This window comes from Durio zibethinus, chromosome 9, assembly GCF_047325235.1.
Source record: "Durio zibethinus cultivar Kanyao isolate XHJ-2024 chromosome 9, ASM4732523v1, whole genome shotgun sequence".
NCBI lineage: Eukaryota > Viridiplantae > Streptophyta > Magnoliopsida > Malvales > Malvaceae > Durio > Durio zibethinus.
In genome coordinates, this window is record NC_143170.1 from 2,787,879 (window position 1) to 2,808,928 (window position 21,050).

General features: G+C 32.9%; 1 protein-coding gene and 1 pseudogene across 3 annotated transcripts; both read right to left on the reverse strand.

Annotated features, from left to right (window-relative positions):
- Nucleotides 1-1,085: 1,085 nt before the first annotated feature.
- LOC111305811 (kinesin-like protein KIN-UA) lies at nucleotides 1,086-9,108 on the reverse strand. The gene is made up of 19 exons (XM_022903645.2): nucleotides 8,732-9,108; nucleotides 7,814-7,914; nucleotides 7,251-7,373; nucleotides 6,690-6,875; nucleotides 6,276-6,497; nucleotides 6,031-6,187; nucleotides 5,733-5,882; nucleotides 5,412-5,500; nucleotides 4,982-5,185; nucleotides 4,326-4,424; nucleotides 3,996-4,130; nucleotides 3,756-3,887; nucleotides 3,324-3,459; nucleotides 3,140-3,232; nucleotides 2,677-2,802; nucleotides 2,429-2,554; nucleotides 1,889-2,032; nucleotides 1,665-1,793; nucleotides 1,086-1,579 (listed from the first exon to the last, which is right to left on the reverse strand). The coding sequence occupies exons 1-19, from the start codon at nucleotides 8,946-8,948 to the stop codon at nucleotides 1,419-1,421; spliced, it is 2,730 nt and encodes a 909-aa protein (XP_022759380.2). The 5' UTR covers nucleotides 8,949-9,108; the 3' UTR covers nucleotides 1,086-1,418.
- A 4,520-nt stretch (nucleotides 9,109-13,628) lies between these two features.
- LOC111305822 (zinc finger A20 and AN1 domain-containing stress-associated protein 1 pseudogene) lies at nucleotides 13,629-15,609 on the reverse strand (annotated as a pseudogene). Of its 2 annotated transcripts, none has more exons than XR_016344997.1 (2): nucleotides 15,137-15,609; nucleotides 13,629-14,517 (listed from the first exon to the last, which is right to left on the reverse strand). The product of XR_016344997.1 is annotated as a zinc finger A20 and AN1 domain-containing stress-associated protein 1 pseudogene, transcript variant X1 (transcript). The 2 variants fall into 2 exon arrangements; XR_016344998.1 differs by lacking the exon at nucleotides 15,137-15,609 and adding an exon at nucleotides 14,615-14,671.
- Nucleotides 15,610-21,050: the final 5,441 nt, after the last annotated feature.

Consider the following 21,050-nt stretch of genomic DNA (forward strand, 5'->3'; position numbering starts at 1 on the left):
TCTATGTATATTTCTTCACTGAATTCTTGAACATCAGCTTTTTCTTTTCTTACTGTTACCCCATCAACTTTTTTCTGCTCTCTTATTTTTTTGTTGATTAACTGAATTTGACATTTAAAACGTGGGTTTTTTTACCAGGTTAACTAGTAAACAATAAAGTCAACTAAGCTCATAACTAATCCCTTCTTAATTAAATTAGAATGAGAAATAGATCGATAATATTAGTAGCAAATAAATAAATTGATATAGCATCAGTTATTTTTATAGACCTTTTGATTTTCATTCTTTTTTGCATGTTTATGCCAATAATATTAGTAGCTATAGTCATCTGCTGGTTGTATCATTGTATGTCAAATTGTTTGAGAGGTTTGAGTTAGTACATTTTCTCATTTTTCACAATGAGGTGACAAAGTGAGGAATCAAGGCATGGAATGGAAGAGAATTAATTAATGGGGGAGGGATTTTCAAATCAGAAAACTATGGGTGTTTAAAGAAAACAATAATTAGCCATATGATGATATCCACTAATTGAAGAAATATCTTCATAAAATTATAACATGCAATTATATCAGTAGATTGCTCTAGTTCAAGATAACAAAAGTAAAATTCACCTTAGTTCAATTACTATGAAATGTCACATTTTCTTTTTGATCTTTGAGAAAAAAAAATGGAGGTTCAAAATTACTTTTGCTTTTATTCAACAAAAGATAAAGAAAACACTTTACACAGCAATGACAGCTTGGGAATGTCCCCTTTCTTAATACTATCAGACAAACTTGACTAAGATTTTCCTTCTTCCATTTGTTAATTACAGGGACAGCAGATTAGGACGCAAGAAAACAGATTCAGTTTCCTTTTTTTTCTAAGATATAAAGTATTGAACAGTGAAATTTGGGTAAAAATATATTAAATATATGAATAAAAATAGTAGCAGTGAATTCCTCATTGATATTAACTAAACCTAATCCCCTGTACAACGAGAAAGAAGTGAGTAGGAACTAGGAGGCATAAATCACCAAACTGCATCAACACTGGGATATTTTCAGGGTTTCCGCTAGCACAAACTAAAAAATTTCCAGAATAAATGATGTGAACTTATTTAATATATACAAGAACAACTGGATGTTAGTTACCCTTCTCTCCATTTAATATACAAATAATTTGGTTACTATAAATAGCAAACTACACAAGAATGCGTCTCAGATGAACACATATACGAGATTACAAGACAATCAAGTATATTTTGACTGCGAAGCCAAGCGCAATCTATTTCATGGCAAAACTTCAACAGGAACACCGCTGTATGCACTCATGCTATTTTAAATGTGGGGAGTATCAACCCTTAGTCTGAATTGGTTTAAGCTGACACGGTTTCTGCCTTCACGTCCAGTACTGCAATCGAATTTTCCATAATTTTATTAATAGTCTATTCGTAGTCGCCTCAATTCAGCTAAGAAGGTGGGGCTAGAAGTAAGTGTCCGATGTGCAAGAGTTCTTATGTCTTCCCGTGAACAGTTTCGTGAGATGCGGACCAGTTCCCGCAAGGCACCTCCACTTATCATGTCTTTAGCATTCACTTCTGCAATGTGGTGAATTGAAGTCTCTTTAAAAAGATATTGAAAGAGAGAAACCTCAGAAAATTTCCAAAGAAAGAACAAGCTTACCATGTTGTGCTAAGTGGCATATTGCAAGCTCAATATGCCGCCTGATTGGTGAGGCATCATTGTGAGCATTCTGTACAATCCACGGAAGTGCTCCATCCTCGATCAGAAGAGATCTTCCAGTTTTACTTCCTGTACCATTTGAGAACCAAATTACCCCAAAAGACAAAGAAATCAAGGCATCAACAAGTTCGAAAAGGCCATGGTACATGCATCAAGAAAAGTACCTTGGGTTGATGCTCTTGACTCGCATTTAGCAAAGTTCGCTATTCCACGAGCAACTTGTGCAAGAACATCTGGATGTCCACATTTGACCATTCCGAGCAAGGCCTTGATACCACCTTCACCTCTTAGCTTAGTCTGTAGCTTATCTGGAGAATGCAATGGAAAAGAACTCAATTGAAAAGGTAAACCAACTGATGAACTTAATGAAACTTTAAGAAAGTTATCAATAGAACAATGCATTCATTTAAGCCCTACACTAGTCAAGTTCTTTAACGGAATGTATCATTTTGATTCTTTAAAAAAAGCACAAACATAGTAAAGAGCTCCATGGAAACAACCTCCTATGAAACTAATAAAAAAGCTTAATATTCAAATTTTCACTATTAGAAGTTTAAGTATCCGATAGCATAAACACATTACTGGTTGAAGTTAAGGAAATGTATAGTTGTTGAGACAACATGCAGCAATTTCTCATAAACTTATTCATGCAAGTAAATAAGAAGATTGCTGCAGATAAAAATCAAAGAGGTCAAGCAATTTACCATTGCCACAGAGATTGGCGATGGCCCCAGCAACCATTCTGAGTGTTTGAGGATCCTCAGCATTAGCTGCTGTCATTGATAACAAGCTAATGCCGCCTTGAGACATTATGAGCTCCTGGTTGGTTTCTGGCAAAATAATTGGTGTACCATGTAAAAGGAAGAGCAATTGAAAGCAAAAGGGCTTCATAGAAATTGGCATCATATTGCATAGTAGTATAAAAAAGGTGAATAAGGGAAGCTAAATTTACCATTCATCGCAAGATTGGCAATTGCACCAGCTGCAACTCTATGTATGGTCTCATCCTCAGAGCTTCCAAGCAGCACCAGCAAGGACGTTAGACCTCCAGCTTCTACAATCTTCTGCTGATTTGTTTCTGCACGATGGAGGTGAACTTTACAGTGTCATTGACAGATCTAATAAGAAACAGCACTATCAAAGTAATTATTATCTGGACAGAAGAGATGGGGGAAATAGAAAATACATCTATGCAAAAAAACTCAATTATCTAGAATTAACGATTTCAGTCCTTCTTAAATTCCTTCCTACAAGATTCACAAGTATTAATATGAAACTACAGGAATGACAAAAACCAGAAGACAAGCAATGACTTAAAAATGGCAGTTCTATATTTTAATCAAATCAAATTTAGAGCAAATATGTCAGTGCTACAACAAAAAGGTAAACAAGGAACAGTCAGGCAGAAACATTACCCTCAGCAGCTAAATTTGCTACCACTTTCACAGCATGAATCCGTACATCAGCATCTTCTGCTTCAAGTAATGACAAGATCTTTTGCAATCCCACTATAAGAGAAAGCAAAAAGATTAACTATAAAGAGATTATCATCTATCATTTTTATTCTGGTTTTTTTAAGTATCATCTATCATTTTATACCTTGTTCGAAGAGTTTTGCTATCGAGGCTTTCTCTCCATTTCCTGAATCATTTAGCTGTGGTCTAACTTGAGAAATGAGAGAATCTAGACCACCTGGGACTTTCCCAGGCCCGCCTCTGTCAAGCCTTCTTCTAGTCTATAACAAAAATGCATGTCTGGTTAAAATTTGAGATGTACTACAATTAAACCAATTGTCACTCAGGTGGCAGAGTTTCCTTAAACATGACAAGCCTCACCTTCTACCACAAATTTTCAATTCTTTGAATCAGGTTGTTAGAAGGCCATTTAGTCTCATAAGTTTCAGGGAAATATTTAATTTGCAGTTTAATTACAATTACATGGACAAAGTTTGACAATTTTAACTTTTACGAATCTACTCTGATAAGATTTCCTCATGAGAGGAACAAACTCTAGATTCCATTGATAACATACCTCATCGGCCTCAAAACTTAGCTGCAATAACTGACTTTGTAGCATTGATATTTCCCCTTCAAGTTTTTCCTTTTGATATGCCTCATCTTCCAGCATCTTCCGCAATTTCAAAATCTCAGAATTTGCCGATGCCTATACATTGTAAGTATGGAAATTGGGACAGCAGTCTATATGCCAAAGAAGTAGCAGAAAAGCAGAGCTAAAGATGAAATAAAATACAAAGAGATACACAAAATATACCTCTGATATTTTCAATTGAGCTAGTTGACTTTTAAGGTTATTGACTTCCTCTTCAGCAGCTTTCCTTAGTGAAGTTTCTTTGCTAAGTAACTTTTTTACCTCAGCAACTTCCTCAGCAGTGAAGACCATGTGCTCCTGTGTGGGGACAAAATGGCACAGACATGATAAGTGAGTTTCAAATTGGCTGTAAGTGACAAACTTGAGAAAAAAGTAATAAAGAGAATGTAGCAAAAGACAAAAAATATGCCCGCTCAATTAAATTTTCCGTCGTATGAGAAATAATATGATGTAGTGCGAGAGATATAGTTATACACAAGATTATATTTCCACCTTTCTTTCCCCACCCTGCTTTTGCTGATTCAGCATCCATTTCTCCTCAAGCTTCTTTATTGATTCCATATAGTCCTTCTGATACTTCAATCTCTCCTTCTGCAACAAGAAGAAGAAGATATGAATCATTGTGCATTCAAGTAGAAAGTAGATTAACTAAAGGCACCGGACAAAAGCATGATCTACCATCAAAAAGTTCAAAGGGTGATCAGCAGGTAATTGTTCACTTAGCTCTACCTCACCCAGACCCCTTTCATTTCGCTGCATACCATCCATCCTTACACTGAACTTAAGTATATAACAAATGAAAAAAGCAATCTTTTCCAAATCATTTACAAGATCAAGTGTTACACATTTGACACATTCATGTTATCAGAAACCATGCAGAATTTTTATGATACTATTCCCTTTTTCAGGTAGAAAAACTGGCAAAATTATGACAGTGATAAGCTTTATAGCATTACACGTATTAGTGCAGTAGATAGTACTTTCCAGCTAAATTTAGAATATATATAAACTAAAAGAGAATTTTAAGGAAAAAAAAGCTTCCCCCCAACCACTTCACACATCTATGTGCATGTGCACATAAACAAACGCAAAAGAACGGGAAAAAAGTGAACATTCCCATCAACTACTATGCTGGTGAAAAACCTTACTTCCATTGAATCTGCATAATTTCTTTCAGCCTCAGAAATCTGGTTTTGTGCATCTGCGGTTATTCTTTCAATCTCATCTTCAAATGCTTTCTGCTTCCTCTCATGCTCCATAATCATTTTGTCTAATTGTATGTCTAGCCTTCTAGCCAAACTCTTGTAGTCAAATTCTTCCTTGAGCTTCAACATATTCTCCACTTTCATAGCCTATAAAAGGAAAAAAAAAAAGTGCATATATTGAGCAATCAAATGGAAGTATAAATAAAGCACTTATACTCTAGGTCAAGATTTGATTCCATTATATGTTACTAGAAAAATAAAATAACTGAATACATGACAATCCCACCATCAGCTAGTTCAGAGATGCCACTTAAAACCTTAAAACAAGATGAGTTAATTAAAATAAAGAAAAGGAAGTTGTTTTGCAACCCACCCTCTGTCCAAACATTATAGTACTAGCCGTTTCTCCGCGATGACGTGGGGATGGACCTATAGTTATAACCAATGATGTTCTTGCTGAGCCTGTTAAATAAACAAAATGTCAGGCAAAACATATGCAGTGTGGAAGATGCTGGTCTTTCATTGTTCAAATGGGACTTAAGATGCCAGAGTCTTCACATAAGAATGTAAAATTGCCAGATATACTCTATGTAAAAACATTCTGGTCTACAAGTAGATTAGCGAGATATGAAGATTAATAACTTAAAAAATTAACAAATAACACATAAGAAAAAAGCTATTATGTCCAATTTACCTCCAAATGAATCTCGAAGTAACCTAGTAAGCTTTGAATCACGAACCGGAACGTGAGCACTATTCTCTGCCAGTGCATTAATGCACTTTCCTAATGCACTAAGAGAAAGGTTGATAGATTTCGCTTCCTCAAGTGTGTGGCCTTCACTCCCTGCAAAGTAACAGCAAAGAAACGAAGTTCAACTTGCAGGAAAAACAAGAGAAGATGCTTTTCACAAGCAAAAAGGTGGACAATAAGACCATCATAAATTGAACAGTTAAACTAAGGGGAGGAAGCTTTGTGCTTCCAATTTCATTACCTGACTTATCAATTCGCTCTGACCCAGCAAGATCTACAACAACTAACTTGCCCTTTCGAACAAGTGGAGGCCTAAGAGATTTAGCAATGTTAGTACTGTTACCATTTTCACTTGAATGAGCAGGTTCTCTTCCTTTGACAGATCTCTTGACATGTACCTAAAGAAGAAAAAAATCAGCCAATTGCATGATAATCAGCACAGCCAACTAATCGATTAGTACAAGAATAACTTGTCAATGGATTCACCATCAAAAGAGCATGACTACGAGAAGATTCAGTATTCAATTTTGTGTTTGCAGCATAACGATGAGCTTCTCCTAGCCGGAGTAATTCCAAGAAACTCTGTTGATCTCTTATTTCTACTAGAGTAGCCCCAGGTAGTGAAACATCTCCAGATTTAGGGTCTTCCACAATGGAAATGTTGTCATTAGTAGGATCAAGAAGATCCTGTAAGCTCTCCATGTAGAGCTGCAGAAATTTTCAATGAACAGAACTATTAGTCACAATAAAATATTTGTAACTTTAGAGAAAATGATAAGAAGTTTCTAGAAGAAAATAAGCTTAGACCAATTAGCTAGTATTACTTGTGGTAGCACAATTCATAAAATCTATGACAATATCAGAAATCAAACACCAAGATTTGCAATAAAGTGCAACAACCTGCAAATAGGAGACTGAAACAGAATCACTTTCCAACGAAACATCAGCTAAAATATCCTCCATAGCACGGACCATTATTCCACGATCAGCCATATCTTCCTCCCCAAGCCGTCCAAGAGTATATGTTTTGCCAGTACCTGTCTGACCATAAGCCATGACCGTCCCATTGTAACCATCCAAAACACTCTATAAAGACAAATTATACAAAGATCTTGTTAATAAAATTTGAACCATGAATCCAAAACAAGTTATGAAAAAATACTTTATAAGCTATGACCAAACACAGTAGTTATTTCAAGCGGAATAAAATAATTGATAACTCGGGAAAAGACCAACAGCGAAACACAATAATAGGCTGAAACTATTTCTTTCGGCCTGTGGCAGGAAAAAGGATACAATCATTAACATCTGAAAATAATTTTCTTCCAGCACAGTAGAAACCATATATTTGCTAGATGAAATATTTAAATGCACTGCCTCTGCTCTTGCAAGGAAAAATAACTAAATGCAAGTGAATTTCTAACAAATTGTGGTAGAAGTAGATATGTTATGCAGAGAAACCTCCACAACTGGCTTTGCAACAACTTCATACACACGCTTTTGTGATGCAAACTCTGTGAGCACTTCATCAAACTCATAGGTGTCTTTATCCCAATTGTTTTTCCGAAGCTTTAACCTTTTAAGCTGAAATAAATGCAGGAACCATCAGTGCCTTTGTAAGGAACAACATAAGAAAAACACTTGTAGAAACTCGATGGGAGCTAAATTCAAGTAACTTGAAACCTAGTTAGGTCAGCTAAAACATGCACAAGCAAAGGCTCATCAGCCTTCTCATTTTTAAGGTGGTTAGAAACTAAATCCTTCTTAACTAATTGAAATGAAGTGATTATTACTCAAACTTTACTGCTTTTCTCCCTTTTCATTTGAATACAATCACTTCCATGCTAATGCATCCCTCAATATGTCATATCCAGGAAAAATATAATGAACATGTCCTTTTCTTAACTTTTCCTCAATCAGTGCTACTTCAGTATCAAACAGATAACAGAAAGACATCTAAGAAAAGAATAGTTACTGAGAATTGCATCCCCTGCACATCTAACAGTCAAATGGAATCAAAATACCTCTGGTTGAAGTTCTACACAATCAGCAAAATCAGCATCTGCCACTGACTCTTCTGCATTATGCGGACGCAATCTCACAGCCACTCGAACTCTTCCAGGAACTGAACAGGAACATAGACACCTCAATTAACAAATCAAAAATATAGAATGGACAAAAGAATAGCATACTGATCACACTTGTCAAGAAGTGCTCAATACCAGACAAGTTACAACTTTCAGTCTAATCCCTTTTTCTTTGCAAAGACCGAAATTCCTAAGAATCTAAGTTTGGCAGCCCTAAATAAGGGCACTGAAAGATAAACAAATATTATGCTGTATAAACTTTCAACATTTTTAACATACTAACAATCAGAAAAAAGAAATCAGATTTTCAAAGTGAAAATTGAGTAAAGCCGCACTAAATCCTGCTCGTTTGAGGGGCCTGCTTATTTGTGGCACCAACCAGTGTCGAGTTTCACCCCCACAGTATCTGCTTAAGCGGTCTGATGTGGAGCATTCTCCTTAAAGGCATAGCATTGCAATATTACATTACCATATAAAGTAAATATACAGGCTGCCATTCCATGAAAAACACATTTTAGGAGGTTTTCTTCTGTAACCAAGACGAGTACATTAATATACAATCTGGTCCTGCATTTAAATGGCCGAAATACTGTTTATGACCAATTCATATGTAATTAGAGACCCATAACCACCACGCTTGAATCCTGGAATACTTTAAAACTTATCTAACCATGAATAAGTGTGATTACTATTTAACAAGATTTTAGACATCAACCTCGAGTAAAAATTCAGACATCCAACACTCCAAAAGCAGAAAAAACTCAATAAGAAACAACATTTACGAGAAAAAGCAAACAAACAACAAAACCAAGAAAATGTATCATCGAAGATCTCAAAAAAAACCCAAAAACTAACCTCCAGCATCATCTTTCGCCGTTCCACCTCCAAGTGAACCGGGGCTACTCTTCCTTAGCCCAGATGAGGCACCAACCGAAGACAAAGACTTGTTTTTGAGTGCAGGCTTTGAAAGGTTGGAGTTCACAGAGAGTGGCTTATCAGTTGCAGTTGTTGTTGTTCCTTTGAGAGAGTTCCTATGAGTCCCGTTCCTATAATTTCCACCACCACTAGCCATTTCTTCAAAAACCCAATACCAAAAACCTCAAAAAGATTTAATCTTTAACATGCCCACTTCTCCCCCCTTGAACTCTAATCCCTATGTTTGATTGCTAAGAAAATACTGAGAAATGGGGAAAAAGAGTCTTCCTTTTCCTGAAAGAACGAGTGTAAGCAATGAATGAGAGGTTTTTTGAGTTTGAGTCTTTGAAAGTGGACCAGAGAACGTGAGTTAACGGTGGTTGGTGTTGGATTTATTAAAATACCCTTTTGAAACACAGTTACTTCAATTTTACGTGCGCCTCGTGACGCTGTTTAAATGCGCCAATGGGGTGTGTCGTGCAACTGTAATAGTGCGGGAATCCTTTAATTACTGTTATGCCCCTCATTTCTCTTGTGATACTTTTTTAATAGTACATTGCACGGTTTTAATAATTTTTTATTTTTAAAATTTTTAATCTAACTTAAATTTTTATCTCTTTAATTTAAAAAAAATTACCCATTCATTTGTGCAAACAAATCATGAAAGAAGAAGTTGATAAATATTTGAATAGGTGTACATAAAATTTTTATTAACATTTAAAATTTACGAATTTAAACGAACTTATGCCCAAATAAAATTCATTTCTTAATAAAATTAGATTGGGCTGACTTAAATTAGGGTTTTGCTACAAATTAAACTTAAATATCACCTAAACAAACAAGTCAACTTCCAACTTCCAACATGCCACAAATTCAACTTGCCAAGGATATGAATAATGTCATATGAATTGTGATTTGCTGCAAGGGGACAATATGATTTTTGGCAAATATAAGGCAAAACACCAAAGAAATCATGCAACCATCATGTAATTAGAGTTAGAGGTGTGTATAATTTGATTTTAATCGAATTGATTTAATTTAATTGATTGATAGATTATTAAATTAATTTCAGTTGATTAACAAAAATAATTTTTAAAAAATTTTAATTTTTGATTAATTCAGTTTGAAAATCGAATTAATGAAATTAATCAAAATTTTAATTGAAATATAATATAATTCAAATATAAACTAAAAATATATATAAAATGAATCAATTAATTTCATAACTTGTTAGAGTTTTTAACATAAACTTTGAAATTTGAATATTTTGTTGAATAATTTTATTTAATTTATTTAAAATATGAGAAATTAAAATTTTAAAATATAATTTAATTTAGATATATTTATTATTCGATTAACTAAAAAAATTAATCGAATTAAATTTAGTTAGTTAATTTTTAAAATTAATAAATTTCATTCAATTAACAAAAATAAAATAATATAATTTGATTAATTCAATTTTAAATAACTTAATTTGAAATTAACCAAATTGATTATCTCTAATGGAGTTGTTGCATTTGTCAATTGTCATACACAACATTAACTACCAGAACCCAACGTTGGCTGTCCAGAACTGGAACATAAAAATGCAGTACCAAGGGCAACAAGGAGATATGGTACCATAAAATTGGATAAAAAGAAGTAGCCCAATAAAGAAGAAACCATAAAGGAGAGTTTGAAAGGAAAGGCTGGTTAGCAAATAATGAGAAAAAAAAGGAGATGGAGACAGAGGAAGCTTTTGTATAAAAGAAAAGCAAAAGTGGAATGGAGGGAGGATGATGGACCCTTGAAATCTAGCTACCTACCACCATTACTAACAAGCAAACATTCAAATCTCAAAGAGCCAAAAAGAACAGAAAAAAACCTCGTTTCAAATTTGAAGTATTTCATTTCAATACAAACACCCTTTAAAAAAAAAAAAATCTAAAATAGCCAATTGCAATCAATGCCAACCTTTGAACATAGGCGTTAAAAGTTGTTCAATTTAGAGTTCATTATTCATCACACTAATTTTTTTTTATGGACTTCATGAAGGGCATTGGATCCCCCTAAAGAGTCCTTCCTAGAGTCTATTTGACTTAAAAAAGGTTGGGGATAAAGGCAAGGAAAGAAATTATAGTTTGCTTAGGTCTTGGATGATCCCTGACCCACCAGAAGGTACAAAAGTAGGCTGCTTTGAATTATTTTCTTTTTGATTCAGTTGAATGCGTAAGTATTCTTCTTTCCTTAATCTTCCAATTCATGATTTGCAAAGTCTCAGTTTGATGCTTTTGTTGTGTATCTTTAGCATCTATATACATGCTAATTTACATCTAAAATTATTTTCCGACTGTGGGTCAGGGAGTCCAATTGTGCATTCAATTTGTGTAGAATTGAACTTGTGGTTGATGAAGATGTGAAGCCAAAATCACCTTTCAAGAGATGGTGACGTGCACAGTTGCCGTGGTCGGAGGTTCCATCAGATGTTCACCCAACTAAATTTTAAATGTGTTGGAAGAATATGCATGATTTTAACAGTTGAACTTGCTATCTACCCTTCTAGTTAGTGGTTAAAATCCTTATAGATTACTACAATTAGTGATGAAGATCCACAAGAGTCGAGGAAGCCAGGTTTTCTTTTCCTTGAAACATCAAAAAAGGTCCAAGGAGGTGGCCACAGCCCCATGAACACAAATTGTCAGTAGAATATACATGAATTTCAATGAAATTATGGAAAGTGGAATGATGTTTATCTAAAAGCCAGATAGAAAGAGCAAAATAGCAGTAAAAGGAAGGAATCCCCTCAATTTGATAGAGAGATTTCCATCACGATTGAATGCCATTACAAGTCATGACCTATCAAGTTTTTTTTAATTCAGGGAAAAAAAGAGAGACTGAGCAAAGGTCTGATCCACCACCTCGCAGGCCTTATGGACAACTTTTCATTTATTTATTTTTTACTGCTTCACCATTGCCCTGATTTAGACTCTTCAATCAAAAGCACAGAGACGGTGGTCCTGAAATGCCTCAAAAGGGTATACTTGAAATTAGATGCTTTGCACTGCATTCAACAGGAAAAATCTAAGCAGGTGAATCGGTATTAATGCAAACACCAAAATCACTGTATAATCAAGTGGCGGTGCTTGGAAAATTATTAACAATATTTAATGAAAATAATGGGTCAAAAAAAAGAAGAAAGCCCCAGTGAAAACATTGTGAGAGTGGTACCTGCCACATGATATGTTGCATTGTTATAGCGGAAAAGTCCTAGACAGGATTACCAGCAAGTGATACGCTAATATTATGATGATTTTGCTCATTTAAAAACAAAAGCCACTGCCCTTGTCCTTAGTATTGTTATTTTACAAGTGCCTATCATCCATTTCATTCCTCGTGTATATTCAAAAGGAAATATTGCAGTCACTATACACTCCGGACTGTTCTTACCAGTAGTATCAACCATCTTTTTCCTCATCTGAGCAACTCTTTTTAACCTTCCCATTCAATCCAAATATCTGTTACTTGGTCTAAACAACTAGAAAATTGAGCGGCCAGTAACAAGATTGGTTGCATCTTGATCAACCTGCATCATTTCTTTGCAGAGAGAGAGCACATGCTGTGACATGAGTTCCAGGCACATGTTCGCAGTAGTCCAGTTGGGTTCAAACTTCAAACTGTTTCTGGTTTAGGCCTAAAAAGCTTGGAAACTTGGATTGTTTGTTGGGTGCCTGCATAGCAGTTTCTTTTTTCCTTTTTTGGGGTTGTGAACTGTGATTGAATTTGACAAATAAAATGGAATTCAGTAGGGGACTGTAAGCAATATATTAAATCATAACTGTACACTCCATTTACTGAATTCAGATCACATCTCCGCATCGCACTACCTAACATAAACAAGTTTGTACTAGTTCCAATCTCTTACGATTCCAGGATTTTCGCTTTATTTTTGTACAATTTCGGATGGTGAAGTATTATTAATACTAATAATTATTTGTCGCATTCAAAAGTTACAACCCCATTAATTGTGTTTCTCTGTTTTGCTTACCTGTTTTTCAAATTATCATTCCCTAAATTAAGGAGGAACAACTACTTGCAAGTGTCTCGGTATGATATATGCTCAACAACGTCATTGCCCGAATAAGTGAAAATCTTTCAACGGGAATTTATTATCCAACTAATTAAAAAACTGCTCTACTACATCAACAATAATTCAAAATTTTGTAACTATATATTACATCCAAAAAGTATATAGATTAAATTTTTTTCAAATTATTATAGCAAAATTAAATTTGTTTTTGACCAAACTGATTCCATGGTTTGGTCATTCTGAAAAAGTCCTATCATAGCTAGGGGCTCAAAATCTTGATGAATTCGGTTGAGGTGGGGGCAGCAAAGCAATGACAGTTTACTTGAAGACGCATGCCATCAATGCAAAGATGTAACAACGTGAAATAGGAGATTCATGCCATCAATGCTGCCTTCTCCAACAAAGGGACTCCGATTCCATTCCAATAATCACATAGAAATATTATCTGGGCTAAAAATTTCAGAAGCTTTCTGAATCATGAGGTTAACCATAGACACAATCAAAGTGCAGGTCCAATAAAGAAACAGAAAAGCACGGAACAATAACAGAGGGGATGATGCACTTTGTACAACAGCCTCTATGAAACAATAACTAGATTTAGAAGGGAAGTAATAGAGGACATTGAAAAGAATCATGGATCATAAATGAGGTAAAACTGGGGATTTTGAATGTAAAAGAAACAGCATCCTGAAGAGTGGTGGACAACAGGTATCTTTCCATAAGGCACATTGTGTTGTAACCAGAGAACAAGCATGGTGGGAAACCAGAATATGAAGGAATAAAAAAAGTTCATGAGAATTACAATCTCATAGCATGAAAATTATATATACCTAATAAATATGGATATAATGAAGATCAAGCCAGAAACATTCAAAGTAAACTGAAAGCTAAACGTTCATTGATCCATTTTATTATGGAATCAAACTAGGCCGCCCCAATACTGTCCAATTCCAACCCCCACAAAACACTAGCAAGAAAATTAAAACACCCCGCAATTTTCCACTGGCCCTAAATCTAATAGAACCCTCAAAAAGTCGAGAGGGCAAGAAAGAAAAGGCAAACCCATTGAAGAACAAAACTCACGCAAAGTGCCTCCAAGCCCCCAACTTTCAGAACCTTTCCACCTTGTCAGCTTTAACAACAGGATTTGCCTTGGCAATCGCATCACGTCCAGCACCCTTGAAATCAAAGGAGCACTCGTGTTTTTCCGGGTACCGGTGCTCCCCACAGAATGTACTCCCACACCTGCACTTAAACCCCGTCAATCCAACCTTCTTTCTGCAGATAAAGCACCTGTTCGCCACCTTTGGTTCCGCCTGTTTATCACCAGCGATAACAACAGCCGGTTGCTTAACCGCCGTTGATGAGGAACCCACACGAGGCAGCTCCTCAGCAGGTTTAAACGTCTCCACAACGACACCCTTCTGCTTCGTTTTGACGCTGAGGGATTTCTCCATGGCAGCTTTCGCTTTAGCAGCTTGCTCCTCCCCAGCCCGGAGGTCCCGATAACACTTGGAGCAGAGGTTCATATTCGCCGCCGTGCCAAAAAACCCACACCCGTTGGCGCAAAGCTTCGGCTCGGACGGTGGAAAGCTGGTTCCTTCATTCTGCTCAGAACCCATGGTTCCTTTTCTTGTTCTCTGAGTGTTTGCTTAGATTTCTACAATCAAAGACAAGAAAACAGGATTAAGGTTTTGTTTAAGGGTTTTTCTCTTCTTGATCTTCACGGAAAATCAGATAGGTAAAAGTTGAATTACCCCAGCAAGCTTTACAATCAAAATATATAGATTTTGATTATTTTCCCAATCCTAATAAGAATGTGATTTTAATTTTTATATTATCGAATATACCCTCTACCCGCATGTTCTGTATAGCTGGCTATACCGACCTATCAAGGGTACTTTTGTCATGTTAACAAATTGCGTAGCCTTCTCAAACTCGGGGGCAACAAGAATGGAACCAGAATGGAACTTGTAAAAGTAATATATGAAAAGTACAAACAGATCCCTAGAATACTTAATATAGTGCAAATAGAAATGAGGGTAATTTCGTCTTTCAAGCAGCCACTTAAACCCGAGCTCCACCGAGAATAAGGAGCGTTCTGGAAGAATCCAGATAAAATTCCAATCCATATCCTAAATTAACACGTAAAAATCTCTATTTATAATTAATCGCAGCCGTCCATCGGAATAAATCGAACGGTTACTACTAAATTACGCGTCAAATAATATAAAAAGGGCAAAAAACCAGAAAAAAAAAACTCTGTAAAACATACATACCTCGTTAATTCGATAGTCAAGGTTATTTGTTTCTCCTTATATTCTTTTTTATGTCGGTATCGATCGATGAGGAAAAAAAAAAACCAGGAAATCTGCAGACAATGATAAAAGATATTTTTCGAGCCCTGAATTTGATAGAAGAGAAAGGAAATGAAAAAGAAAGAAAATAAATAATTTAAAGGAACAGCATAAAATCCTGATTATTTGGGTGGAAAAAAAACAGGAACAACAACAGAAGGGAAAGCGAAAAAGAAACTGAAAACTCGAAAAATCTAAAATCCAAACCAAACGGAGCCCTTCGCTTCGGTTTTTAACTTTAATGTTTTTCTTTTTTGGGGGAGGGGGAAGTTGCTTTTGTTTGTACGGCACCCACGGTTTTTTGTCGGCGTGGCAATGGTACACATTTTTTTTTTTTTTTTTTTTTTTATGGGAGTCCAAATCTGAGCTGTCTGATTTTATCCTGATTTTTTTGGTATGCGGGTCCACCTCTTTTGAAGAAGAGCGTTTAAGGAATTTTAGAAGTTGTCGAATAAATTGCACTTAGGAACAGGAAATTCTATTTGCATTCTTTTTTTTATTCTATGCACTTTATTTTTTAAAATTTTTTATAAATGAAATTATTAGAAATTTTTTATAAATTTTATAATTTCTCATAAATAAATTTATAAAAAATTATAACACTTTTCAAAGATATATTTTTTTGAGAAATATAATACTTTTAAAAAATACATTTTTGAAAAATTATAACACTTCTCAAAAAAATATTTTTAGAGTGAAATTTTATGAGAAATTACAAAAAAAATTTATTAAAATTATTTATAAATATGTGTAATGAAAAAAGTTATTATTAATGTTAATCTTAAATTGATTCTTATTTTAAAATAATAAAATATTAAGTTAATAAGTTTGATTAAAATTTTAAAAAATATTTATTTAATACATATTTTTATGTTTTATTATTTTGGTACTAAATAAATAATATGATTTTTAAAATTTAATCAAATATTTCCTATGTTTTCTTATTTTTCAAATCAAAACTATCTTTAAATATTATTTATTTAAGTTTAAATAAAAGTTTAATTATTATTTTTAAAGTAACCTTATTCATTTTAAACTCAATACAATTTTAATAATATTAGTTTTGAAAAATAGATTAATTTAAGAAAGTTATTTTACAATAACAAAATTTTTTAATATTGAAATTATTTTATTTTTTTGTATTAATTCATAAAATTTTAATATTTGAATTTTATATGGTTAGAAAGCTCTTTAAGTCTACTTTATAATTGATCAAACAAAATCTAAATCTAAATTTTTTAAAAAAAATATTTTGAATTTTTGCAAGATACATTACAGCTGTTTAAAAACTACACAAATGATAGATTTAAAAATTCACTATAATTTGTATACAAAGAATTAAGTGATAAATTTTATTTGGATAAAAAGCTTTTTAAATATAGTTTCTAAATCTTCAAATAATTTTTGATTTGAAATTGTATTACTTAATATATGATTAAATTAATGAGTATAGTGTAAAACATGATACCACTGCTCAACTTGATCGGATTGATTCCTTGGATTATAGAATCGATCTATTGGCTAAACCAATTGATCCCCTCTTGTTATGGATCGATTGATTTTTCTTATAAAAAAACAAAATGGATTTGAAAAACACTAAAAGGGATCGATCTTCTACAATAAGGGATCAATCGAGTAAGGTGCATGATCGATCTTCTATCAAAAGCAATCGATCGAGTCTGCTTAGAGATGTATATAATGACTAGTTTTTCAAGCTTTCAATAGGTATTTTTCTTCCAAACCATCCCTAACGGCTAGTTGTTTAATTTTTCTATATATAGGACACTACAACACACTAAAAAGGTTGATGAATCAAAATAGTAAGATCAAATAAGTCATATTTTTTCTCTAAAAAAAATCAAGAGTTTTATAATTTAAATTCAATATCCTTTTGTATTTATTGTATTCAAAATATTACTATGTTTCATTTATCATTTTTTTGTACTTTATTAGGTAAACACTCAACCTTGATAGATATTTTAGTTTGTAAAAATTATTTGAGTTATGTAAACAAAATGTGAGGTATCATTTTGATTGTGAAATAGTAGATGCTTACATCTTAAGCTTTAGAAAGAAAAAGATAGAGTTATATTATCAAGTCAAGATTTGTGGATTAAAATATTGGTGTGGATAACTAAGAGAGAGAATGTAAGTACCTTGTGAAAAAGTACTGAACCTCTATAAATTATTGTATTTTATTTTTCTATCCCTATCTATTTATTATGATTATATTTTTATATTTGCTTATAATTCATCAATTTATTATTATTTGTATCATATTTTTATATTAGTTTTAATTTTCATTCAATTATATTAAAATTTAGTTTAAAAAATTTTTTTGAAGAGATCAAATTCATCCATTATTGAATCTCCATCTAATCTAAAAAGCTAACAATTAAAGAATGAATAATAAATATTTTTATTGATTATTAAAATTTTATAATAATTTTAATTAAACTAAATTTTTTGAAAAAATATCTTTATCTACTTATCATGACAATTTTATCTAATTAGCATATTAGATTTTGATAAAATTATGTAGTATTCAATTATATTATTACCTCTTTGTTCATAAGCATGCAATGTCAATAAAAAAATATTCAATTTATAATTAGTTTTAATTCTTTTAATATTTTTCTCACTAATTCTTAAATTTGTATAAAGCCAAGTATACGAGAATAGTGATTTTTTAAAAAATTTTCTACCATTTGAAATGTCATAAAAATTTTTAATAAACATATAATTATTATATTCAAAGACGTGCATTTTGAAATCAAAATAGTAAAAATAAATTTTTTATTAAATTTAAAAATTATTATTTTTAATTATAATTTTTATTACAATATTTTATAAATACTTTTATAATATTTCATTTGTAATTTTTTTATAAAATTTCACTTTTTTAATTGTATTTTCGAGAAGTGTTATGATATTTCGTTTTGAAAAGTATGACTTTTTCAAAATAGTGAATATCCGAAAATTTGTAAAGACTGATATTTAAATAATTTTACTTACAAAAATTAAAAAAAAAAGAAAGAATGTGTATAGAACAAAAACTAAGATGTATTTACAACTCCCCCTCAGAGATGGGTTCAATCTTTTTACTCTCTTTCATCGATAGAATCTTTTGAATAGAATAATTTTAAACATAATAAACTAAACTAATATAAAAAATATAATTTAAAATTTTAATAAAAAATTATAAATATATTTTATATTTAATATATCAATACGAATTAAAATATAATAATTTTTATATTTTATACATACTAAATAAAAAATAAAAATAAATTTATTACTATCTTTTAGTGGAAAACCTATTATCAATTTCGATATGCAACAAATTCATCGTTTCTTTTTAACCAAGTTTCATAAAAAGCCAAATCTCAAGGACCTAGGCTCTAAAAAAAATGGAGTTGTTTTCAACTCCCAACCATTTTGGAAATAGAGGGATAGAAAAATGATCACACGTTCATGTTTAGATTTCGCAAGAGTAATGGTGGGCCAAAGAGAGGCCCAGCCCACCTAAGAATTCCAAATGAGCCCACTCACCAGATCCAGAGGTTTTTGGCGGCCCAGACTTTTGGGATATTAAAAAGTTGAACTTTCTTTTTTTTTTTCTTTTTTTCTTTTTTTCTTGAGTTCAAAAGGGAAACATTCTTCAACTACGTGAGGAAAAAAAAAAAAAAAAAAAAGCAATTTTATTGTATTCATATTTTTACTAAGTAAAAATGAAAATATTGAAATCTTTAATTTAACTCAATTAATTTTTGAGTCACCTAAAAAAAATATTTAATAGAGTTGAAAATTAAATTTCAATAAAATTTCGATTAAAATTAACCTCGATACAAAATGAAATGAAGTAGTCTCAAATTCAAGTTTGCAACTCTTAAGAACTATGTATATTTCCTCAATTTTATTTATATCTTTGGTGTCTTTGAATTGGATATCAATAGTTTCTAGTTTCTATTAATTTTTCTTTTAAAAATATCAGGGAAAGCGCATAATAATAGCAATCCAGTTTTCTTTGACTGAAGCAATGCAATTACAAAAGTTGAGAGCAATAATTTGGGCAAAACATTCAAGTTTTCAGCATCTCCATAATTTGTCATTATCAAATTTAGATGTGCTTGTGCTTTGTAAATACCAATCTCTAATGTTCCTGACCCTTATGCAGGAGAGCTCTGATAATGGAGATTACGTAGGCAGATAGCCATCATTACGTATCCCTCCTTCTTCCCTGTCAACCTCCTATATCAGGTGTATATGATGCTGATACAACAAAATCTTTTCATCTGATTTTTCAGTCAGAAGAAGATTTTAACCATCAAACAAAAATAGTTTTACATATACCTTGATATCCCTTTGTTGAAGCCACTGATCTGACGAACGCATAGCGTATGTAGACGAAAGGATTACATAACATTTTTCACAAGAATATATCATAATATACAAGTTGACAAATAAGACGCACCCCAAAATGTTTAAGTATCAAAATGGCCATGATGTTAGATGATAATGTGGCTTGGCTTGAAGAGATGATGATGAATGTGCATGCACCAATATGGAAGAGTGCAATCGATTGCAGTGCAACAGCAGAGAGAGAGAGAGAGAGAGAGAGAGAGAGTTGGGGTGTGCAAGTGTTTCTGTTTTGGATGGATTTGACACGCACTTGATGAGAATGGATGATGAATGAGGATGGAAGGCGAGAGGCTGGACCCATATACGTGGGATTAATAGGCGGCCACCATGATTGATTCATGTGTGAGATCTAACACGTCAAAAACAATGGAGTGTACAATCTTTCAGGCAGGGCACTTGAAGAGGAAGAAGAATAATAAGAGAAGAAAAGAAGGAAGATAATGCACATTCATTTTATTGTTGACTATTATATCTGAATCTGATCCTGAAATATCTGTTGCCTCACATTCATCACCATGTTTGGTACTTGTAGTAAAAGAAGATATAAGTGAAGTTCTGAGTATGTCTAGTACTCTCATCACTTCACTTGCCTCTCAACCTTCTAATAGTTCAAAATTTAATCATTGTGACTCTTTCTCCCAATACTTGTAATCCAATATACTTCCATTTCCATTTCCATTTCAATTTATATAGACTAGTTTCAGTGACACGTGTAATGCAAGTGAATGGGTTTTTCCATCCATTTCCCTACCTAAAAACATATAACAATAGGGGAATGATGCAATCTCTCCTTGGGGTTTTTCACCAAATGAAAATTAATTTCTGGTGAGATCCATTGGTTAGTGGGTCTTTGATTATCTATCAATGAGTTGCAAATGAGCACATGTGAAGAAGACTGATTTGCTAATATATATATATATATAGCAAGCTGAATTCACCAACTATATATGATTAAGCAGCAGCATAAGTCAAAAGAATCGATGTGTCATCGATCTTGATCATAAATCTCAAGAGTGGTCGGTTAATGTGATAATAATTGCCAAATAGCAGAAAGTCTACCAAGGCATTGTATAAGAGAATGACAACCCTCTTCCTATTTCATTGTAACTATATATATTTATAACATTCTCAAGCAGTCTCAACTATATCCATCACTATATGCTTGTAATTCTACCAAACCATCACATAAAAAAGGAAATACACCAAATCATCCCTAGGTATTGTTAATTGTATGAATACCTAAATCCATACACAGAAATATTATCATCATTATCATCTGTCATGAAATGTTGATCAGAAAATTAAAAGGTGATGGGGGGTTTTCTTTTATCAGGCCTTCAATATGAGGTTTGACTCTTAGATATCTGCGTTCAAAGTTCAAACCAAGTATCATGAGAAAATAAAAAGTGGGAGA

Bases quoted from the DNA above. Each gene is read 5' to 3' on its own strand.
- LOC111305811 (XM_022903645.2), bottom strand. From the start codon at position 8,948: ATGGCTAGTGGTGGTGGAAATTATAGGAACGGGACTCATAGGAACTCT. The intron at 6,498-6,689 runs GTTGTTGCACTT...AAATTTCTGCAG, and splicing joins TTTCAGTCTCCTATTTGCAG to CTCTACATGGAGAGCTTACA. The intron at 5,883-6,030 runs GTAATGAAATTG...GTTACTTTGCAG, and splicing joins AGAGCGAATTGATAAGTCAG to GGAGTGAAGGCCACACACTT.